The 22,511-nt window shown below is 40.3% G+C and overlaps 1 protein-coding gene across 6 annotated transcripts in view; it reads right to left on the reverse strand.

The window, feature by feature from the left end:
• LCORL (ligand dependent nuclear receptor corepressor like) overlaps positions 1 to 22,511 on the reverse strand; it is a 155,171-nt gene that overhangs the window by 86,800 nt on the left and 45,860 nt on the right. For all 6 annotated transcript variants that reach the window (XM_056130339.1, XM_056130340.1, XM_056130336.1 and 3 more), the window contains exon 2: positions 12,158 to 12,223. In XM_056130339.1, the coding sequence (XP_055986314.1) occupies positions 12,158 to 12,223 (66 nt within the window). The remainder of the gene's footprint in view (positions 1 to 12,157; positions 12,224 to 22,511) is intronic.

A 22,511-nucleotide genomic window follows, 5' to 3' on the forward strand; every position in this document is an offset into this window, starting at 1 on the left:
CATCCCCTAAAATACTCTAATATTAAAATACTCTATATAAAATGAGAAAAGAAGATACTATAATTTATTGGAGCAAGAAGCTCAATGATACTTCCTTTTGGTTTTGTAAGAGATTCAGAAATAATACTAATTTACCTAACCTTAGAATAGTATGAAGTTGGAACATAAAGTAACATATAGTAATAGAAAGATAATTTGAAGTCTCCAAAGCACTGATGGAACTTACTAACTGTAATGTCAAGTAACTATTTTTGATTTCCCATCTTTAGGATTTCTATCACCCAGCTAACTCGTGGATTGATTTTTAAAAAAAATAAAATTTCTTAATAAACTACAAGAGATCAAACTGGTTAATTATCAACAAGATAGAATCATCAATAAACAAACAAAACACTGTCCTCTCGTTGTTCATCAATCTGCTCGAGCGGGCCCAGTAAGGTCTCCATTGAGAGACTTCTTGTTAATGTGTTTGGCATACTGAATACTCTCGGTAGCTTGCCAGGCTCTCTAAGAAGGGTGGAGGAATCGAACCTGGCTCGGCCAGGCTGGTTGTGCGCAAGGCAACTGCCCTACCACTGTGCTATTAGTTTTGAAATCCCACACCAACATCCATGCATCACAAAGTTAGTTTGCCAAAGAAATATAAATACTGAAGAAAAGTTTACATAATCTATACAATTAAAAAACTCATAACTGGTCAACTCAACCCCCCCCCACAGACGCCCCCCCCATCCCAGTAACACTGTAGCCCTGGAGGGCCCTGCGTGGCCCTAGTGGCCTCTGACCACTACTGGGGTGACGTTGCTAACACCCCCAGCACCACAGTACCCGAGAGGAACGGCACCACCAGGCCTGAGCACTGAACCATCCAGCCTGGCTGGTGAGTGCTGCTGGGAATGGCCCCAGGGCTTTGTCACTCTCATCCCCCAACCACGGAAAGAACTGTGGCTATGAGGATTTCCCTTTCAGCCTTTCACCTCACCCAAAGAACAGAATCATTCATCCAGAATCTGCAATGTTTGACTCTTACTAGGGTGGCAGAGTACTGTGACCAACAGATTAAGTGTGGAGAAGATTGCCCCATGAAGCCATTACTCTTCATCTGCATCCTGGGGACTGGAAACACTATCCAATGCCCCAAGTCCAGTGTATGAGCCCTTTAGCCAGGCAACAGAACTGGAGCCGTTATGCAGCATCATCGTATGGAAAGCTCCCCTCATTTGGGAAGCCAAGCAGAATTCTGACTGGACAAGGAAATCCTACTGATTTTATATTACAGCCCATAAATAAGGAATATGCAAAGAATTTCATACTGGAATTCTTGAAATAACAACTGTAGGCTTAGAGAACAGCATTTTGGAAAAATGGTTGTAAGGTTTCACGAAGTTTTTGTGATGAATTTGTTAGCTCAAGAAATAGCTACTTAATTTATTAAAAAAATTATTACAGTTTAGTTAATGGGTCACAACAGCATTCAGAGTCACAACACATCTCCTCTCCGCCAAAGTGCCCATGACCTTTCTCCTAGCCCATCCTTATGTCACCTCCAGTACACTGTTCCTTCACCCTCACAGACACTCCCCCCATCCCAATACTATCTGCAACTAATGACCTTTCCATCAGTTGGGATTTCTAAGTAGCACTGTAACACTGTCCTCCCGCTGATCATCAATTTGCTCGAGCGGGCCCAGTAACGTCTCCATTGGAGACTTTGTTGTTACTGTTTTTGGCATATCGAGTATGCCACAGGGAGCTTGCCAGGCTCTGCCGTGCGGGCGGGATACTCTCAGTAGCTTGCCGGGCTCTCCGAGAGGGATGAAGAAATCAAACCCGGGTTGGCGGCGTGCAAGGCAAACGACTACCCGCTGTGCTATCACTCCAGCCCAAGTATTAAGATTAAAAGGGTCAAATTAAAATTATACAGAAACAGCCTCATTAATCAAAAAAGGGTGTCTGGAGTTGGGAAATACTTGAGGAGCTAGTCCATCAGGCAAGGAAAATATTAGATTTTGGGAATCACATGACTTCTCGCTTATCACTGGGCATGGTCTGAGAGAGGGTGTGCAGGGCCCTTGGTCTCAGCCCTAGCACTGACCCACAGCCAGTATCACCAGGGTCACTCCGGGGCCTCTGAGGACCACTTGGGAGACACCACCCTCTTCCCCACAAAGAGAATGTCAGAGTGAAACTGAAAAGATCATTTTCTGCCATGGATAGAATAGCACTGATTAAAAAAAAAAAAAAAAGGCCTGGTTCTGATCTGATCATTTTACCTAATGATTCAGCCCTGGTGCAGAACCAATACTAGAAAACCTTGGGTAAATTAACTTCTCTGAGTACAAATTTCCTCATCTGTACAATAAAAAGAACAAGGCTGTATCTTAAAGCAGCAGTGAAAATTAAACAAAAACCATGAAAAAAATCTAGGAAACACAACAGATGCTTTTCCATTTCATTTTTTAGAATATTTTTTTTTTGTCTTCTGTATCTTAACCATAAGAAATGAATTTGGAGTGCCCAATTATAAAGCCGAGTGAAAAGTCAAAAGAGAATACTGTCCTTCCGCTCATCGATCTGCTTGAACGGGCCCAGTAATGTCTCCATTTTTTTGAGACTTGTTACTGTTTTTGGCATGTTGAATATGTCGCGGGTAGCTTGCCAAGCTTTGCCGCTCGGGCGAGATACTCTTGGTAGCTTCCTGGGTTCTCCGAGAGGGGTGGAGGAATTGAACCCTGTAAAATCTTAGCACGCTGAAAGTTGTGTGTTCACGGGCTCTCTGGACAGCTCTATCTCACTGCCTGCGTTCGGTGCTCTTGAGCCGTTGTGTGCGACCTGGATCAGGACAGCTGTTGGCCAAAGGCAGAGGAAGGAAGAAGCGTGGGCCAGGCTGGTCGATATCAATTGTAGTTTATTCCAATCCTCTTCACTCCTGTCTTTCCTCTGCCTCCTTCTCTCCTGGGTCCCAATCTAGAACCCTCTCTCCTTCTGACTCTGACTCTGGATCTCTGGAGCCTGAGTTCTCTTACTTCTGACTCTGCTCCCTTGGAGCTTATATTCTTAGTTTCTATAGCAATCATTAAGGTGGTGACACAAAGGTGGGTTGAACATTAACAAATCAACAAAGAGGTAAGACCACTCCTCCAGGAGATTAACTCAAGGATAAGATCTCATCTAAAGAGATTACTCCAGATTACTAGGAGATCCACTCAAGGGGGATCTCCCCCCCCCAAGGGGATCTTAACAAGCATGTGTTCTTTCCCCAACTAGTAATCTACTAAATAGCTGTAGTAAATCTACTTCTAATATTTCCAGCAATGTCATTCTTTGTGAGCACAGTAAGAGATATAAATTTAAGGTTCCGTTCTTCCTGAGAATATCCTCACTATACATTCTGCAGTCCTCAGGCCAGGTTAGTCTTCCTAGCACCAGCAGGTCCTAGTCTCGTTGTTACTTACTTTTGGCATCTGTCCATGATCATGCCCTCAACTTATAGTTGAGTATCTTAGTGCTTTGGCCTGGCCCATTTCGATGCCAGGGTAGCTCAGACCTGGGTCCATTCAGTCCCTCGTTGGGAACCTGCTTTTGGGGTGCTAGGAACTAAGGGCAACTGAGTCAAGAAAGCAGATGCCCAGGAGTAAATATTATTCGGAGTCAATCAACTCCCAATTTACAAAGCATAATATTAACTGTGTTCCTGTGTCTATACAGAAAGGATATTGCTTTAAGGTAAACTATTCAAAAGACATAACTTACAATACAAGTTCAGTGTCCTTAGATGGATCTGACCTTACAAATGAACAGAATTAGGGGAATAAGTTGATTAACTGTTTGGGGAAGACAGCATAGAGAAGTAGTTACAAATAAACAAAAGGATGGAGTGACTCGGGAGCACTGGGATGGGTGTGACCCAATAAACCTAAGCTACCCGAGGAAGGACAAAACAGTGTTATCCTACAGAACCGGGCTTGGTCGGCTGGGCTGGCTGCATGCAAGGCAAACGCCCTACTGCTGTGCTATCACTACAGCCCCCAAAGAAGAGAATACCGTTGATTTTTAGAAGTTACTAAATACTGTACAATTCAATCAAAAATAATTAATTATAAAAATATAATACATTAAAAAGTTCAAAGAAAACTATTTTATCCCATTATCTAAAGATAATGAGTAGCATTTTGCAATTCAGCTTTCCAATAGTCTATGCTTTATTAAAAAATAAGAATTGGATGGGGGGGATGGGGGTGGGAGGGATATTATCCATGGTGGTGGAAAATGGGCACTGGTGGAGGGATGGGTATTTGATCATTGTATAATCGAAACTCAAGCACAAAAAATTGTAAATCTACAACTGTACCTCATGGTGTTTCACTAATAATAAATTTTCACTAATAAAAAAATAAGAATTAGCTAATTCTTGGAAAAGATCAACAAAATGGTTGTCTTGAGCTAACTGAGAACAAAAATCAAGAAAATGTAATTTTTAGTATCAGAAAAGAAAGATGGCACATCATTATTGCGTCTAAAAGGTCCTATCATTAAAAGAATAATGAAAAAATATTACAAACAGCAATAGTGACTCAAAAATTTGGTAACCTTAAATGAAATGGACAAATTTGCAAAACACAACCTACTAAATTACACACAAAAATACAGGTTTGATAGGACTAAATCTACTAATTAAGTCAATAATAATCTTGCACCACAAGAACAACCAACTCAGAAAATGTAGGTTGAGGAAATACTTTCTCGCTCATTTCTTGTTACCATCATTATCTAAATACCAAACACTTGTATGAATACACAGAGCTCATCCAAGAATATATGCAGAGAAAGTAAGCATATGGAAATATGTTAATATCATGTCATTTGGAAATGGCAAATTATAATGATATTAATCTCATAATCACTGTAGCACTGTCCTCCCGTTGTTCATTGATTTGCTCAAGTGGGAAGCAGTAACGTCTCCACTGTGAAACCTGTTATAGTTTTTGGCATATCGAATATGTCATGGGGAACTTGCCAGGCTCTGCGATTTGGGCAGGATACTCTCAGTAGCTTGCCAGGCTCTCTGAGAGGGGCAGAGGAATCGAAATCGGGTCGGCCGCGTGCAAGGCAAACACTCTACCCACTATTTTCTATCAGTAGTCACTTGTTCACAAGTGACTTTCTTACAAAGCTGAACACTGCCTTTCCATATGATGAAGCAAAGTATGTATTTACCCTAGTGAGTTAAAAACTATGTACAGGAAAAAGCCTGCACACAAATGGTTTATAGCATACAAATATTCATTTGTAATTGCCAAAACATGAAAGTGATCAAGTAGCCTTCAAATAGGCAAATATACAAACAAGACATACAGCATTAATCAATAACCCAAAAAAACTATAAATCATGAAAATAACAGAAGAACTTAAATGCATATTTGCTCGAGTGGGCCCAGTAATGTTTCCACTGTGAGACTTGTAGCTTGCCAGGCTCTTCGAGAGGGGCAGAGGAATCGAACCCAGCTTGGCCAGGCTGGCAGCTTGCAAAGCAAACGCCCTACCACTGTGCTAGTGAGTCTGAAAAGCCTACACATGGCATCATTCTAATCATACAATGATGAAGAAAAACTATAAAGGCAGTAAAAATATGATAATTATGACACAGATTGGGGATAGAAGTCTAGATGAGGGCTGAAAAGAACAGAATTATTAGGGCAGAGAAGCTGTACTGACAAATCCATGACAGTATGTAAATAGGCAAATCCATGTAACTGTGCACACAGACTAACCCTAATGTAACTACGGGCTTGAACTAATAATCATGTACTGACTCATCACTGCAATAAATGGACCACATCATTGCAAGATGGAATTACAGGGGAATCCAAAAGGGGGCACGGGAGCGTATACAGGAACTCTGTACTTTCTACTTACACTTTCTGGAAATTTAAAACCTCTCTAAAAATAGCATTAAAAATTGATGGTCAGATTCTTACATAGTCATTTGCCAAAAATATATACTGTGCTCAAATAACATACAATATATCCTAGTAAGTATGGTCTATCATAGAAATGTCTCAATATTTAATATTTTACTGCTTTGGTTTTAGTTTGTTTCTTCAACCTTGGTGTTATAAAATCACCATGGTTGAAATACCCGGATAAATCTATGTATACACACTGATCAGAGATAAGTAATTTATATGACTAACTATAAAATAGTATCAGATTATCTGATTTATATATAAGTAACTCTCAGTTCACATTAAAAAGTTACTGACTTTTGATTTCATCAGATCATGAAGTACTTGTAGGAAGAAATCCCACCTGTTCATTTTTCTTTCACCCTGCTAGTGTACTTAAAATAAAGGTTCTAAGTATTTTATGGATCAAAATTTATTTTAAAAGTTTTATTGTCTCCATCCCCATATAATGGAGAAAAACAAGAATATTAAACCAAAAGGATTACATTTGGTGTAAGTCAGGGCAGGTAATCGTTCATATAAATATCCAGAGAGTAAATATTTTAAATTCTATAGACCAAATACGGTCACCACTATTAAATAATGCAAGTATAGTACCAAAGTAGTCATACGTGATGTCACTGAGAATGGGCTGTTTACAATAAAAATTTCTTTAAAGAATTTTTTTTTGCTATGGGCCATACTCTGAAGTGGTGAGGGCTTGGAGTCACTCCCAAGTGTAACCCTGGTCAGGGGCCACCAGGGTTACACTGGTGGTACTTGAGATAGAATCTAGGACTTGAACCAAATCCCTGCTCCCATTTTAAATGTTTGTTTTTGGGCCACACCTGGGTGTGCTAAGAGCTTACTCCCGGTTCTGTACTAAGGTATCCCTCCTGGCAGGCTCAGGGAACTATATGGAGTGTCAGGGATCAAACCTGGACCTGCTGCATGCAAGACAATCACATTACCTGCTGTACCCTCTCTTTGGCAACTGACGTGGTATTTGGACAGACTGGCTGGCTCACTGATAGGATATGAAAGAGGGTTTACGAAAGTACAGGGAACCCCCCAAGACTTTTCATATAAGTCACGTGGATTTGGGGCAGATGAAGGAAGAATGAGAGAAACACAAATTATGGGGGACTTGATTGTCAGTGGGTAAAAAGCTCAAAGTTTAATACACTCGGAGCTTTTTGGAAGATTCATTTCAAACTGAAATAGTTATGTTTTCTTCAAAAGAACAGAAAGTGAGGAGAACAGATCAAAGACAGAAGGCTAAAACTCGTTTTATTTCAACAAGTTAAAAATAAACAGCATTTCAAAAGCTTCTTTCAGTTACTCAACCTGGAGATGGCTCTGAATCAAATTTAAGCATTAAAATACAAATCTTCTAAAAAGCTCTGATACAAAACCTTGTCAACTTAAAACACTTTGTGTCAGAGGTGATTTTTAAGGTATGGCATTCAGAATATATTTTCCACATAAAGAATAGGCTTTCAAAATGAACTTAATCTGCATAAACATAGCCAAAATATTATGTGTAATTTTATAATAAAAACGAGACATGAATAATACACCCTGCTCATCTCTTTTCTGCTCTTGAGTTTCAGACAGTGAGTCACTGCAGTTCATATTTCCAAGAATTTACCTGAAAACACATCCTAATCTATGATTTCTACCTGCAGAATTTTGGGGGTAGAGAGAAATGGGGGGGTTTCCAAGTGGTATTCTGGCGGCCTGGGGTCCCCTCAGGGCCATTCTCTGTGCACACGACCTGTGGTCCAATAAGAGGGCCTGGAAATGCAGTGCTGCTTGGGCCTTGTGGGACCAGGGCTCACCTGGCCCTCGGGAGGCAGCAGGTCCTCCAGGGCTGCACCCTGAGCAACCATGTGGTGCCGGCATTAAACGGGGGAGGGCGACATTCGCAGCATCTGCCTTCATTCCTGGGCTCCCTCCCCAGCCCCGACATGCACATTCCTACAGTAAGAGACACGATTTGTATTACTTTGGGGGAGGAGTTGATGGAGCAACAGCTGGCAGCGCTTAGGGCTTATTCATGGCTCTGCGGGATCATACCTGGACGGCTTGGGGGACGATACGAGGTACCAGGGATCAAACCTGAGTCAGCTGTGTACAAGGCAAGCACCCTATCCTCAGTGCCACCAAAAATTTTTTAATAATGATAAGAAAAACGCTATTACGAGTAGCTTATATATAATCTTTCTTTTTCTTTCCTTCCTTCTTTCTTTTTTCTTTCTTTTTCTTTTTCTTTCTTCTTCCTTCTCCCTCCCTCCCTCCCTCCCTCCCTCCCTCCCTCCCTCCCTCCCTCCTGAGCAGTTGTCAGGGAGGTTGCCTAATAGATTCCAGATAAATCTATTAGAGAATAGATTTAATTAGATCTAAAAGATTTAATAGGAATGTCTTAGGACTATAATATTCCTTGACTTCTTATGTGTCCTATCTGGTTTTTCTGTGATGTACTTTTTTTTTTCCTTTTTTTGGGCTGGAGCGATAGCACAGCGGGTAGGCGTTCGCCTTACAAGCGGCCAAACATGGCCGACCCGAGTTCGATTCCTCCGCCCCTCTCGGAGAGCCCGGCAAGCTACCAAGAGTATTCGATATGCCAGACACAGTAACAACAAAGTCTCCAATGGAGACGTTACTGGGCCCACTGGAGCAAATCGACGATCAACGGGAGGGCCTTTACCTTTACCTTTACCTTTTTTTCCTTTTTGGGTCACACCAGGCAATGCTCAGGGGTTACTCCTGGCTCTGCACTCACGAATTACTCCTGGAGGTGCTCAGGGGACCAGATGGGATGCTGGGAATCCAACCCTGGTTGGCCGCGTGCAAGGCAAATGCCCTATCCGCTGGACTATTGCTCCAGTCCCTGTGATGTACTTTTTAAAATTGCAGTTTAGGTAACAAATTTACAATCATGTTAGCAGCTATAGTTTCCACGTACAGTTATTGCACCAAAGCGCTGAAGACTCTCCATCAACATGCTTCTATCATTTCTACCCTCCTCTTCATTCCCCCTAATTCCACTTCTTGGTAATTCCAGTTTTGTAACCGAAGGTCAAGGTTTTATCCTTATTTGATTATGCCAATTCCCTCATTTTGTTGCCCTGTGTACTACAGATCAGTGAGGCCAGTTAAATATTTGTCGATCTCCCTGTGACTAATTTCACGCAACAGAATACCCCCATTTCCATCCAAGTTTCAGTGAACTGCAAGGTTTCTTCTTTTGTCATAGCTGCATAGTATTCCACTGTGTCTATATGCCATAGATGCCACAAAATATCTTTGTTTGTTGTTGGGTGGCTATTTTCATATTCAGCTATTGCTGCAATTAACATAGGTGTATATAAATCATTTTGAGCAATATTTTTAGTTTTGGGGGGTCGGGGGTGGTATATGCCTCAGAGGGGGATTTCCTAGATATATAGGTGCTCTAGTCTTATTCTTTTGAGAAATACCCATATTATAAAAGGCTCTATAATGTGACTATACAGTTTTAACTTTTTTTTTAAATTTTGTTTTCAGGCTATACTTGGCAGTGTTCAGGAGTTACCCCTAGTTCTGAACTCAGGAATTACTCCTGGAAGCTTGGGAAGCCATAGGATGGGTGCCAGGAATTGAAACTGGTGCGGCTGCCTGCAAGGCGAGTGCCCTACCTGCTGTACGACTTCTCTGGGCCTCAGTTTTAATTTTGTTAAATGTACAGCTATCTCCATCCCTGCAGATAGGAATTTACCAGTATAACAACCATCATTTTTAAGGGTAAAACACTGATTAGAAAAGCTTCTGGAAAAAGTTCAAAAAAGCAAGGAAGAAGAGGACAAATTACTAGGAAAACTAAAGAAAAATAAGAAAACGTGGAATGTAAAGGAGCAGTGAGCAAATATGTGCCTATGTCTGGAAAAAACCCTGAGCTGAAAAACGTAGCAGATTTTATAGCTCACCCTCCCTCCCCCACCAAGAGAAGAACAAATGGAGACACAAAGTATGAGAGTAACAGAAGCGGTGAAAATATTAACTTTATTAAACTATAACAAATTCACAATATTTTGCTGTCATTAGGAATGATGGTCCAGAACTTTTATGTATTACCGATAAAAATGAACAGACGATAGCCACAAAACAATTTATATTATGCATAAGTAAAATAATATGCACAGATATAATTTACACGTATATAAAATGTTAACAGGCTATCTATGGTTGTAGAAATAGTAGTGTTTTTGTTTTTTCTTTTTCTTTTTTGGCTTTGGGCCACAGCCAGCAGTGTTCATGGCTTCCTCCTGGCTCTGTGCTGAGGAATCACTCCTGGCAGGAGTAGGAGGACCATATGGGGTGCTGGGGATCAAGCTTCAAACTCGGGTCAGCCATGGACCAGACAAATGCCCAACCCACCGTATTGTTGCTCCTGCCCCAAGAAGTAATTCTTTTTTCTGGGTTATTTGTATTTTTTAATTTCCTAAAACAAATGTTATTTGTATGCTTAGAAAATACTAACCTAAAAATATAAACATTTCCTTCTTTAGAACATGCCATCTCTCATTTCATAAAACTAATTTCCTAAGAGACATAAATATGAAAGTAACTATAAAAAGTTGGAGGAAAGGAAGAGACTAGGATTCACAGCTGAAATTCGAGTTATACAGAAGCAGTTATGTTTAGGCTGACTGATGATATGAATGTGGACAGCAATTTAAGAAAGAAAGGCACAAGAAAAATGAAGATAGGTAAAAATTCTAGTTTCTTTAGATTTTTTTCCTTTGTTCAGTTGTTAAGCTCAGAAAAACAGGTGAGGGCTAAGGATGCTGTTCAGTGGCAAAGCATCACTTGCACTGCACTGTGAGGCCCTGGGTTGAATCTCCAGGATGGGGTGAAAAAGCAAGCAGGGCTGGAAGGGAGGGGGTGTGGGAGAGAAACAGGAAACGGGTGGAACTCTAAGTCAAGACTGCTTGTAAATGTATCACGTAATTTAAAAGAAATTCAGACTACAATAAAATGAGAAATGATTGGAGGCGAGATATAAGAAGAAAACCTTGACAATAATGGACAGACATATTTTGGACTTCCTATCCTTAAAGTAAAGTTTTGCATGCACATCATTCGATGAACTGAATATGGGCAATCAGGATTTTATAGCAAACCAGCTTTCAGAGATACTTTGAACTCCATGGTTCATAATTCAATTATCTATATCAAAATTAGTAGAAAAGGTAAGTAGAAAACTTTGAACTACTCTCCTGTCCCTACCACTCCCTCAACATACAAGATGCTTTTGTACAGGGCATACTGACCTTTAGGGACACGTGGATCTTAGCTGAATGAAGGAACCAGAAGAGAAGGCAGCAGATTTGGTACATTAAAGTTAACCAGAAACAAGATTACAAAGTAGAAAATCAGTACTAGCACCATGTATTTGGTAAACAAATTGTATTGTAAAATTACAGATATCTACAAAACAATTACATCACAATAAACATTTCTTTAGATATTCATTTATTCTAGAGCATTTGGAAGAACAAAATCATATACGAAACTTTGGAAAGCTTTGTGGGGTTTTTCAGAATGACAATCTAAGTTCCAGGCTATTTTGTTACCATTTGTTACAGCAGGGGCCAGGGAGAGAGAGTGAGTTGCAGAGCACATGCTTCACAAGTGTGAGACTCTGAGCTGATGTCCTGTACCACATGGCAGCCCAAGGAAGTAGAGTAACCTCCACTGAAGTAGAGTAACCTCCACTGAACAGTCTTGTTGCCCCCAGCAAACAACAAGCTGGAATAATACAATATCATGCCTACAAGCCCAGGTTGAGTGCACTGGTCCTTGGAAGCTGAGGCTGTTAAAAATCATTATAGGGGCCCTGAGAGATAGGACAGGGGAATAAGGCACTTGTGTTGTTGTATGCAGCCAACCCTGGTTCTAATCCCTAACATAGCCCAAGGTGCCTGTAGCACCACCACCCTGGATAACAACTCCTGACCACAGAGCCAGGGATGGCCCAAAGCCAACCCTTCCCCCATTATATTAGACAATAACAGGATTACTGTTGAGTGATTTCCTTTAATTATTTAAATATGTTTTCTAATTTAAAAAATCACAAATTTATACTTAATATTTATTACAACTTTTTTTATTTGCTAAATTTAAATTGGAAAGTTAAAAATTTTAAGGTAAAATTTTAAAAAAATTACCTTCAAATAAACTGAGGTCTCTTCGTAGCCGTGGTCCATAGAGCCCTTCTAAAATACTCTCAAAACCTGTATTATTAAAGAGAGAAGAATTTATTAATACTGGAAAATTTAAATTCTATAATAATCAAAATTACTATAATTATAATAATCAAAATACTATGAATCATAAAATTTCAAATTTACCATACTATGACTTTTTGGCTTCAGTTTATTGAGTTGACCTAGGTGATATGTAACAGACTATCACAAAGAGTCATACAGTGAGCATCAGGAAATGACATGAGGGGGTATGGTGCCACCAGCAGGTCAATCTGTACCTGTGAGGAGAGTGCATCAGCAGCCTGATGTGCCTTCAGACTTCCAAATACCCCCAAATTGCTGCTGTGCCTTTGGCCAGACCCCAAAAACTTGGGGCAAAGTTTACCAAGAAAGTAAACGCCCAAAAGTTAGGTATGTGGGAGACACACCCACAAACCACCTCCGGCTCAGCTATATAATTGGAGACATGACGTCTCTGGTTCCTGATCAAACTGCTTAACGACCATGATCCCAGAGACTCAGAAATGAATCTCGGAACCCAAAGGTTTTTGGCAGAAATGCATCCTGTTCCTGCAGTAGGTTACTGGCACTGGGCCACTCCAAGGTGGGAATATGTTTCGTGCCTTGGCCTGTTCCCCCTGGGGGCCAGGTGGCTGCCATCCTCCAGAGGCCACTGGACAGTCAGGTTTGGGCCCTCAGTGACGAGACATGCAGGGCCTCATGGGATGGGGGTAGAGCTGGCCCTTTCCTCCCCATCCCAACGAGACCCCGAGTCGCTGCCCATGAACTGCCTTTCTGGCTCCTGATCAAGCTGCTTAACGGCCATGATCCTAGAGACTCAGAAACAAATCTCGAATCCCAGCAGCTTTTGGCAGAAATGCGACCAGTCCCTGCAGTGGGTAACCGGCGTTGTGCCAACCCAGGTGGGAATAAGTTTCATGCCTTAGCCTGTTCCCCCTGGTGGCCTGGTGGCTGCCATCCTCCAGAGGCTACTGGACAGTCTGGGCCTGCAGCAATGAGACACGGGGGGCCTCCCAGGATGGGGGTGGTGCTGGCCCTTTCCTTCCCACTCCAACGAGACACCAAGTCATCACCCACGAATGGCCTCTCTGGCTCCTGATCAAGCTGCTTAATGGCCATGATCTAGGAGACTCAGAAACAAATCTCAGAACCCAGTGGCTTTTGGCAGAAATGCGTCTGGACCCCACAGTAGGTTACTGTCGCCAGGCCACCCCAGGGGGGGAAAGGGTGTTGTCCCTCTGCCTGCTCCCCCTAGGTGGCTCGGTGGCCACCATCCTCCAGAGGTCACTGGACAGTCAGGTTTGGGCCCTCAGTGACGAGACAAGCAGGGCCTCATGGGATGGGGGTGGAGCCGGCCCTTTCCTCCCCGTCCCAACGAGACCCCGAGTCGCCGCCCATGAACTGCATTTCTGGCTCCTGATCATGCTTAACAGCCATGATTTCAGAGACTCGGGAACAAATCTTGGAACCCAGCAGGATTTGGCAGAAATCCCTCCAGATTTAAGTGTTAAAATTTCAAAATTTCAAAACTGCGTGGCCACTACTGCAGCCATGCAACATCATATGTTATTCATAACCAGCAGTAGAAAACAAATTGTCTACTGTTGCCTTTTCAGCAGATCTGAGTGTTGGGGTAAAATCTCAAATAATAATGGTGGGTCTGGTGTCAAAATACTGAATGTGATCAAAGTAGAGAGAGAGTAATGTGGAAATATTGGGGCTGTTGGGGGTGGAGAATGGACACTGGTGAAGGTACGGGTGTTTCATTGTATTACCAAGACTTAAAACCAAAAGCTTTGTAACTGCTCTCATGGTGATTCAATAAATAAAATTATAAAAAATGAAAAAAAAGTAAGGTGGAGTTCATGCCCAATAAGTAGCTGAATAAATAGCAGTACTCCTGCATAAAAAAAAAATGACATGATTGCATTATGGGCAGATTTCTTGTGTGCTAAGTTTTGTGTAGAGAGAAAAAAGAAGCCTGATCTTATTTGATATTTGTTATTAAAAAAAAATAATTAACCTGGAATTTTTTTTTTTTTGCCCTTGGGCCACAGCTGGTGGTAATCAGGACTTCCTGCTGGCTCTGTGCTCAGGGAGCGCCCCTGTCCAGATTTGAGAGACCCCATATGGATCTGAGAGACCATATGGGGTCTCAAATTAAACCAGGGGTGGCCTCATGAAAGCAGAATTTTAAATTTTGATTATAAGAATGAATATCATGTACAGAATCTTTTTTTTTTTTTTGTGGCGCCAAGAATTAAATAAGGGTCTCATGCATTTAAGTACTCTATCACTGATCTACATCCTTGGCTACTGAGGACAATTTTTTTTTTTTTTTTTTTTTTTTTGCTTTTTGGGTCACACCTGGCGTTGCACAGAGGTTACTCCTGGCTCATGAACTCAGGAATTATTCTTGGCGGTGCTTGGGAGACCATATGGGATGCTGGGAATTGAACCTGGGTCTGCTGCATGCAAGGCAAACGCCCTACCTGCTCCAGCCCCTGAGAACAAATTCTTGCTGTGGAACATCTCATGCATGAAGTTTATATTTCAAAATTAAAATGTAATGATTTGTTCATCATGATGGATTGCTTCATGAGAAAAGGCCCTCCCGTTGATCATCGATTTGCTCGAGCGGGCCCAGTAACGTCTCCATTGGAGACTTTGTTGTTACTGTGTCTGGCATATCGAATACTCGCGGTAGCTTGCCGGGCTCTCCGAGAGGGGCAGAGGAATCGAACTCGGGTCGGCCATGTTGGCTGCGTGCAAGGCAGACGCCCTACCCGCTGTACTATCGCTCCAGCCCAATTACAAAAAATGTCAGATTAGCAATACCAAGTCCATAAACTTAACATGTATTCTATTCTTTAGAAATCCTCGTCTTTTGTCCTGCGTTTTAATAGGAGCACTACAATCACAAGCAATGTCATGGGGCCCAGGGATGACTTCTGATGGCAGGCAGAAGAAAAATTCTGAAAATGTCCTAACAGATCTAAAAAAAGCAAAGATCTAGAATGTTTCTCAGGTGCTAGGGTGGAACACCTCAAGCAGTAGAACCTTGGAATGTTCTGGGCACTGAATCACGTTCCGGGCTCTGAGTCCTCCCACTCCCTTCCCCAGCAGTCAGCTGTAGCTCTGCTGGCCTTGGTATACCGAGCACCGGCGGCCAGGCATGGCACTGCTGGCAAAGCACTGTGACAGCACTGAGCTCCAATCCCCTCAGCGAGCATGAATAGGAAATATGTCAGGTGTATCATTAACAAAACTTTCACAGGAAAGATGAGTATTACTGTCAACTGAAATCAATGATGTGCTAGTCAAAGTGTAGCAATATTTTAACCGAATGTAAACAGATACACTTTAAAATTGGTGATGCCTCTGACTTTACAAAATAAATTATCATCATGGTATTTGGTAAAAATGGCTAAATAATTTAGTATTAGTTCTCAGACTACAAAAGGGCAAGAATGTCGTAGAAAATATTTTGTAGTAGGTAAAACCTGACTGAATGAACCCAAAGTTTATTAGAAAGATATTCTACTTTATGTGATCGTATGTTAAAAAAAATTGTAAACATTTATTTTAGGACACTGTCCTATGATATATTGGGCAAGCTGAATTGTCACCTCACATAAACCTAATGCAAGTCATGCATAAGTCTAAGATTTGAATCAGAAAAGAACATAAACAAGAACTTTGTTCCAGTAGGTTTCTCAAATCATATATTATGTAAAATCAGGGTCTTACATATATCCTATTAAGCTTTATTAATCTTGTTGATTTATTTACACTGCACCATGTTGGTGCAACAGTAAATGGCAACTTTGTTCTAAAAGTATATTTTTGTAGGTTTACAAAAATACAACTGGGGGTTGTATACTGGCTTTCTACCTAGCAACACTAAGCTCTAATTTTAGTACGTAGCCTATGAGTCTCTACTTATGCATAATTATTATCTACAGATAACCGTAACTTGTTTTTTCTCTCTGTACTCCTTAATGCTTTTGTGGTGGGATGCCTTGGCTAGAACTTCAAATATGATGCTGAAACTTTGGGCTGATAGCACTCTTCCTAGGCTTATTCCCATAAGAGTAAAGTATCCAAAAGTACCATCATTAAACACAATACTTGCTATATATTTTAAAAATTAGTAACACAATCACATTTAGGAAATTCCTTTTATGTCTACCTTGTTAGAAGTCTTTCTACCATGAACTGGTTGCTGATACCAAAATTATTTTGAGCCTATTACAATGATCATTAAACATTTTTCTTTTTTTTTTTTTTTTTTTTGCTTTTTGGGTCACACCCGGCGATGCTCAGGGGTTACTCCTGGCTCATGCACTCAGGAATTACTCCCGGCGGTGCTCGGGGGACCATATGGGATGCTGGGAATCGAACCTGGGTCGGCCATGTTGGCTGCGTGCAAGGCAAACGCCCTACCCACTGTGCTATCGCTCCAGCCCCACATTTTTCTTTCTTAATTTTAATATATGATGGTTCACACTGAAAATAAAACCAGCCCTTTCTGGGAACTCCAATATTTCTGTGAAATATTTCTGAAATGTCTGATTCTGCATTCCCATTGAAACTAGTTTATGTATTTCTTCTGTACTTTTCAAGTTTTGATATCACCGTAATGTTCATAACTGTGTCATTGTCCTTTCTTCCTCTACTCTCCTGGAGAAAAAAAGAGAAAACGCAGAGTATTCTGTCTAAATGTTTAGTGGAACAAGTCAAGGATACAAACAGGAGAGAGTCTTTGTGAAGTGTTTGTTGCTGTTCAAATTTTAACTTCAATTATTACTTCCTTGGTTTTAGGGTCACTCCCAGTTGTGCTCAGGGATTACTCCCAGCTGAGTGCTCCAGGGTCCATTCTCAACATACTTAGGAGATTCCTAAGCAACCTAGGACTCCTGCCTGCAAAACATGTTTTCTAACACTGAGCTTTATCCCCAGTTAAATTTTTTCTTATGTTATGTTTTGGGAAGCCAACGGTAACCAATTTCAACTACGTTCCAGGATATCTACATAAAATGTTTCTCTACATATTTTTATTTAATATTGACATCAGCCTTAATGATTTCATTCCTTGCTTTGGTTATGCATTCTATCTCTTTCAATCAAGTTCAGGAAACGTTTCTCAGTATCTTTTATGACTTAAAAGTTTTTATTTCTGATCATCTATTTGCATATTTCTTTTTTTGGAAAAATTTCTAAGTGCCTATATTAGTATTCATGTTTCCCGCTTTAACTTCATGTTGTCTGACTTTTTGGTTGCTTATTTCTTCTTGAAATGTATGTTTTGTATGTTTGGCTATTCATATTTTTCCTTCTTTTCTAATGCATTTTTTAAAAAACTTTTATTAGTGAAACACCGTGAGGTACAGTTGTCGACTTACAAATGCTTGTGTTTGGGTTTCAGTTATACAATGATCGAGTACCCATCCCTCCACCAGTGCCCATTCCCTACCTCCAATGCTCCCAGCATCCCTCCAACCCCCCCAGCCCCCATCCCACTCCGCCCCTGTGGCAGGGCATTCCCTTTTGTTCTCTCTCTCCTTTTGGGTGCTGTGGTTTTCAAAAGAGGTATTGAGTGGCAATCATATTTGGTCTATAGTCTACTTTCAGCATCTAATTCATTAATTTTAAAGGTTTTCATTTTTTTCTCCATCAGGATTTCATCTTAAAATTAAAAAATTTTAATCACCATGAATTACAGAGTTACAAAGTTACTCATTAAAAATAAATTTCAGAAATACAATGTTTCATGTTGTTCCATGTGAAATTCTGGAGTGCTTGATTTATTTCTTTGAAAAAGATCATGGGTATCCTTATAGGTCTCCAATGAATCGGTATAATTCTTTAAGGAGTACTGCCATTTTGATGATGCTTATCCTCCCAACCCATGAGCAGGGGATGTGTTTTCATTTCCTTGTATCTTCTTTTATTTAAGAAGTAGTTTTCTTTGTATAAGACTTTCACCTCTCTAAGTTGATTCGTAGGTACTTAAAGTTTAGAGGTGCAATTATGAACAGGATTTTTAAATATCTCTTCTATTTCATTATTTGTGTATAGGAAACCATAGACTTTTGTGATAATTTTGTAGCCTTATTTGACACCTGACTGTACAAATCTACCTTTTTAGGAGTTATTTGTAGGATCTTCAAAGTTTTCAAAATATAGTAGTATTTCATCCACAAATAATGAAAGCTTGATTTTGACTTCTTCCTTTCCTATCTGGATGCCCTTGTATCTTTTTCTTGCCTAAGTGCTATGGCAAGTATTTCCAGCTTCATATTGGATATGAGTGGTGAGAATGAGCAAACCTGTCCTGTGCCTGAACTTGGAAGCAAAAAGGCTTTTAGTTTTTCCCCAACGGCAATGTCTGCTGTGAGCAACGGCTCAGGCTGTTTTGGAAAGGCCCTTCAATTCCCCTTTTATTGAGAATTTTTATCAAGAATGTGTGCTACAACATGGAAAGTATCAGGCTAAGTGAAATGAGTCAGAAAGAGAGAGACAGAAAAATTGCACTCATTAGTGCAAAAAAAACCAAGATGAGAGCAATGCACTCGATTAGTTTCATTGCACTCATCTGGGGAATATAAAGTAACAGAATGGGAGACTTACAATATCTCAGAACATTCATCTAGGATTACTTTCCCCTCTGTCTGAAGTACCCCCCGCCCCACACCCACCAAGGGTTATATAACCCTTCAAAAGTTTGTTTTTCACACTATTTCATGCCACTTTCACTTCTGTGTATCTTTTTTTACTGCATTTTGATTAATTTCTATTACTACACACACACACACACACACACACACACACACATATCTCACCTCACAAATTCAATTGTGCAATCATCTAATATTCTGGTATTTCTGAAACCCAATTTTTTAGCTAGAACTTTCATATAATACAATACATAATTTGTTTCAAAGCTTAAATTTTTTCCAAGGATTAAATTAAAAAACTTTGACATATACATAACTTATGATTTTGAATATTCTTTTGAGAGAATATCTATGGTAACAGTAATGCTAGTTTTATAAAGAAGCTTTATTGAAAAGGTGAATCATCTTCTATTTTCTGAGTTGTAAAATGTGATATGTGTAAACCGCAAAAGAGTTAATTATTGAAGAGCTTTAATGTGTAAGCTCGTGGGACCCTATGTGGTGCTGGGAATCAAACCTGGGTTGACAATGTGAAAAGTAGTAATTTGGGAATACAAAGAGGAAATACACTAAGCACCCTACCTAAAAATCCAGAAATTTTTTTTTTTAATTTATTTATTGAATCACCATGGGAAAGGTTACAAAGCTTTCAGGTTTAGGTCTCAGTCATGCAAATATCAAACACATTTCCCTTTACCAATACTTATTTTTTACCATGAAGAACCCCAATAAAACCCCACCCCCCACCCCTCCCAGTCCCTGTGGAGCAGATGAATTCTAGTTAACACTCTATCTGCTTTGATTAGATTCATTGTTTCAATAAAAGATTCACCACTATTATTTAGAGTTTACCCCCCCCCCCCCCAATCAGACATGCTGAAAAAGCATTGTGAAGTGATTTGCTTTCTACAGCTGGGTTCAAGAATTAAATGTTGGTTTTGGATTTCTGCTATTTTACTTATTGACCCGGGAAGTATTTCTACTGAAAGTCAGATAGTTAAGAAATTGGTTTCTGTGCTCTGGAGTCATGGCCGTGATGGAGAGCCGCTAGTGGGGGGCAACTGGTGGCCTCAGTAGGGCATGAAGGGTGGACTGAAATGCCCCCTTCACATGAGGTTTTAGTCGCCCCCACTCCCCCGGCTCATACTGCTGTCCACAAGGCTCCCATGCGGCCGCCATCTTTCTTTCCAGAGAGGAGAAGGCGACTGGGGCAACACCCTTTCCCCTCCGGACAGACATGATGGCCTGAAATCCAGAAATTTTAAATCAGCAGTAAACAACTCGTATTATCTATTTCTTGAGTTAGTTTTGGCAATTTGTATACTGTAAAGTTATAACACATGTATTTCTAAAAATTGTTTAAAAAGATCTTATTATCTTTCAAATGTCTGTAGAATCTTCAGTACTTAATTTTCTTTTATTCCCAATATCTTTCTAATATTTTGCTTCACAGAGATAACATATGTCAACATTTTAACCAACTCATTGATCTTACCGAATTACTGTGGTTTCAATGATTCCATTTTCTGTATCTTTGATTTCTACTTTTATTTTCCCTTCCTATTATTTTTGTTTCATTTGCTTCTTTTTCTATATTAAGTGAAAGCTTGGGTAACTGAGTTGTGACCTTGATCATTTTATAATAAAAACACTAAGGGACCTGAGAGACAGTATAGGAGGAATATGCTTGCCTTGCATGTGGCCTTCTCTGGTTCAGTGCCCATTACCGCATATGATCCTCTGGGCACTGCCAGGAATGAACTTTGAGCACAGAGGCAGGAGTAACTCCTGAGCACAGCTAGATGTGGGCCTTTCTTTTGGGAAAAAACAAAGCAAAACAAAAACAACCATTTAAAATGCTTTCCCTCCATTTGCTGCTTTTTTTTTTTTCATTTGAAGGGTCACACCTGGGAGTGCTTGGAAATTCAGAGGTCACTAATTGGTGCTCAAGGGACTATGTGGTACTGGGATCAAACTTCAGTCTCCTGCAAGCACGAGTGCCTAATAGCCTCCTGAACTATCTCTGTGGCTCCTCCATTTGCTTCTTTAGTTCTACGCCCTCAATTCTGATAAACTAATCTTTTTTACTTTCAGTTGAAACTGTTTGTAATTTCCCTATGACTCATTTAAAACAAAGGTTATAAATGTGTTGTTTAATTTACAGTTTCCAAAAAACCTTTGTTATGAACTGATTTGAATTCCTTGTGATCAGGGACTACAATCATTAAAAATTTAGATCTGATATGGTAATAGCATATGATCTAACATGTTGGCGAATACTGCAAGCATACCTTGGTGGAAGGAAACGTGTATCTATGGCTAATGGGTGGGAGTTAATAAAAAATGTTAGCCCTAGTTTTCGATAATATTCTTTAAGTCTTTTCCATTTCTATTTAATTTTAGTCCTAACTCCTCCCCCACCAAGTTCTATTAGTTTTTACTTAATGTATTTTAAAGCTCTGCTATTAAATTCAAATTATATTGTAGATCTGTTTCATTCATTTTTCAGTTGATTTCATCACCATTAAAAAATGTTCCTCTTAACAAGGAAAGCCTCTTCAACAAATGGTGTTGGCAAAACTGGACAACCACATGCAAAAAAATGGGCTTAGACCTCAACCTAACACCATGCACAAAAGTCAGATCAAAATGGATTAAAGATCTCAACATCAGGCCAAAATCCATAAAATACATTGAAGACAAGGTCAGCAAAACCTTCCAGAATGTTGAGGCTAATGGCATCTTCAAAGAAGACACTCCACTGACCAACCAAGTGGAAACAGAGATAAACAAATAGGACTATCTTAAATTAAGAAGCTTTTGCAATAGCACAGCGGGTAGGGCGTTCGCCTTACAAGCGGCCAACATGGCCGACCCGAGTTCAATTCCTCCGCCCCTCTCGGAGAGCCCGGCAAGCTACCGAGAGTATTCGATATGCCAGACACAGTAACAACAAAGTCTCCAATGGAGACGTTACTGGGCCCGCTCGAGCAAATCGACGATCAACGGGAGGGCCTTTACCTTTACCTTTACCTTGCACCATAAAAGATACAATAACCAGAATACAAAGACAATCTACAGAATGGGAAAGGATATTTACTCTATACCCATCTGATAAAGCGTTGATATCAAGGATATACAAAGCACTGGTTGAACTCTACAAGAAGAAAACATCTAACCCCATCAAAAAATGGGGTAATGAAATGAACAGAAAGAAGAAATCTGAATGGCTAAAAGACACATGAGAAAATGCTCTACATCACTAATTATCAGGGAGATGCAGATCAAAACAACAATGAGTTATCCTCTCACACCACAGAGACTGGCCCACACCCAAAAGAACAAAAGCAACCAGTGTTGGTGTGGATGTGGCGAAAAAGGGACCCTCAATCACTGCTGGTGGGAATGCCGACTGGTTCAGCCCTTTTGGAAAACAGTATGAATGATTCTCAAAAAATTAGAAACTGAGCTCACATTTGACCCAGCAATACTACTACTGGGAATATATCCCGGCGAGGCAAAAAAGTACAGTCAAAATGACATCTGCACTTCTATGTTCACTGCTGCACTATTCACAATAGCCAAAATCTGGAAAAAAACCCGAGTGCCCGAGA

Source organism: Sorex fumeus, unplaced genomic scaffold (genome assembly GCF_029834395.1).
Source record: "Sorex fumeus unplaced genomic scaffold, SorFum_2.1 ptg000077l, whole genome shotgun sequence".
NCBI lineage: Eukaryota > Metazoa > Chordata > Mammalia > Eulipotyphla > Soricidae > Sorex > Sorex fumeus.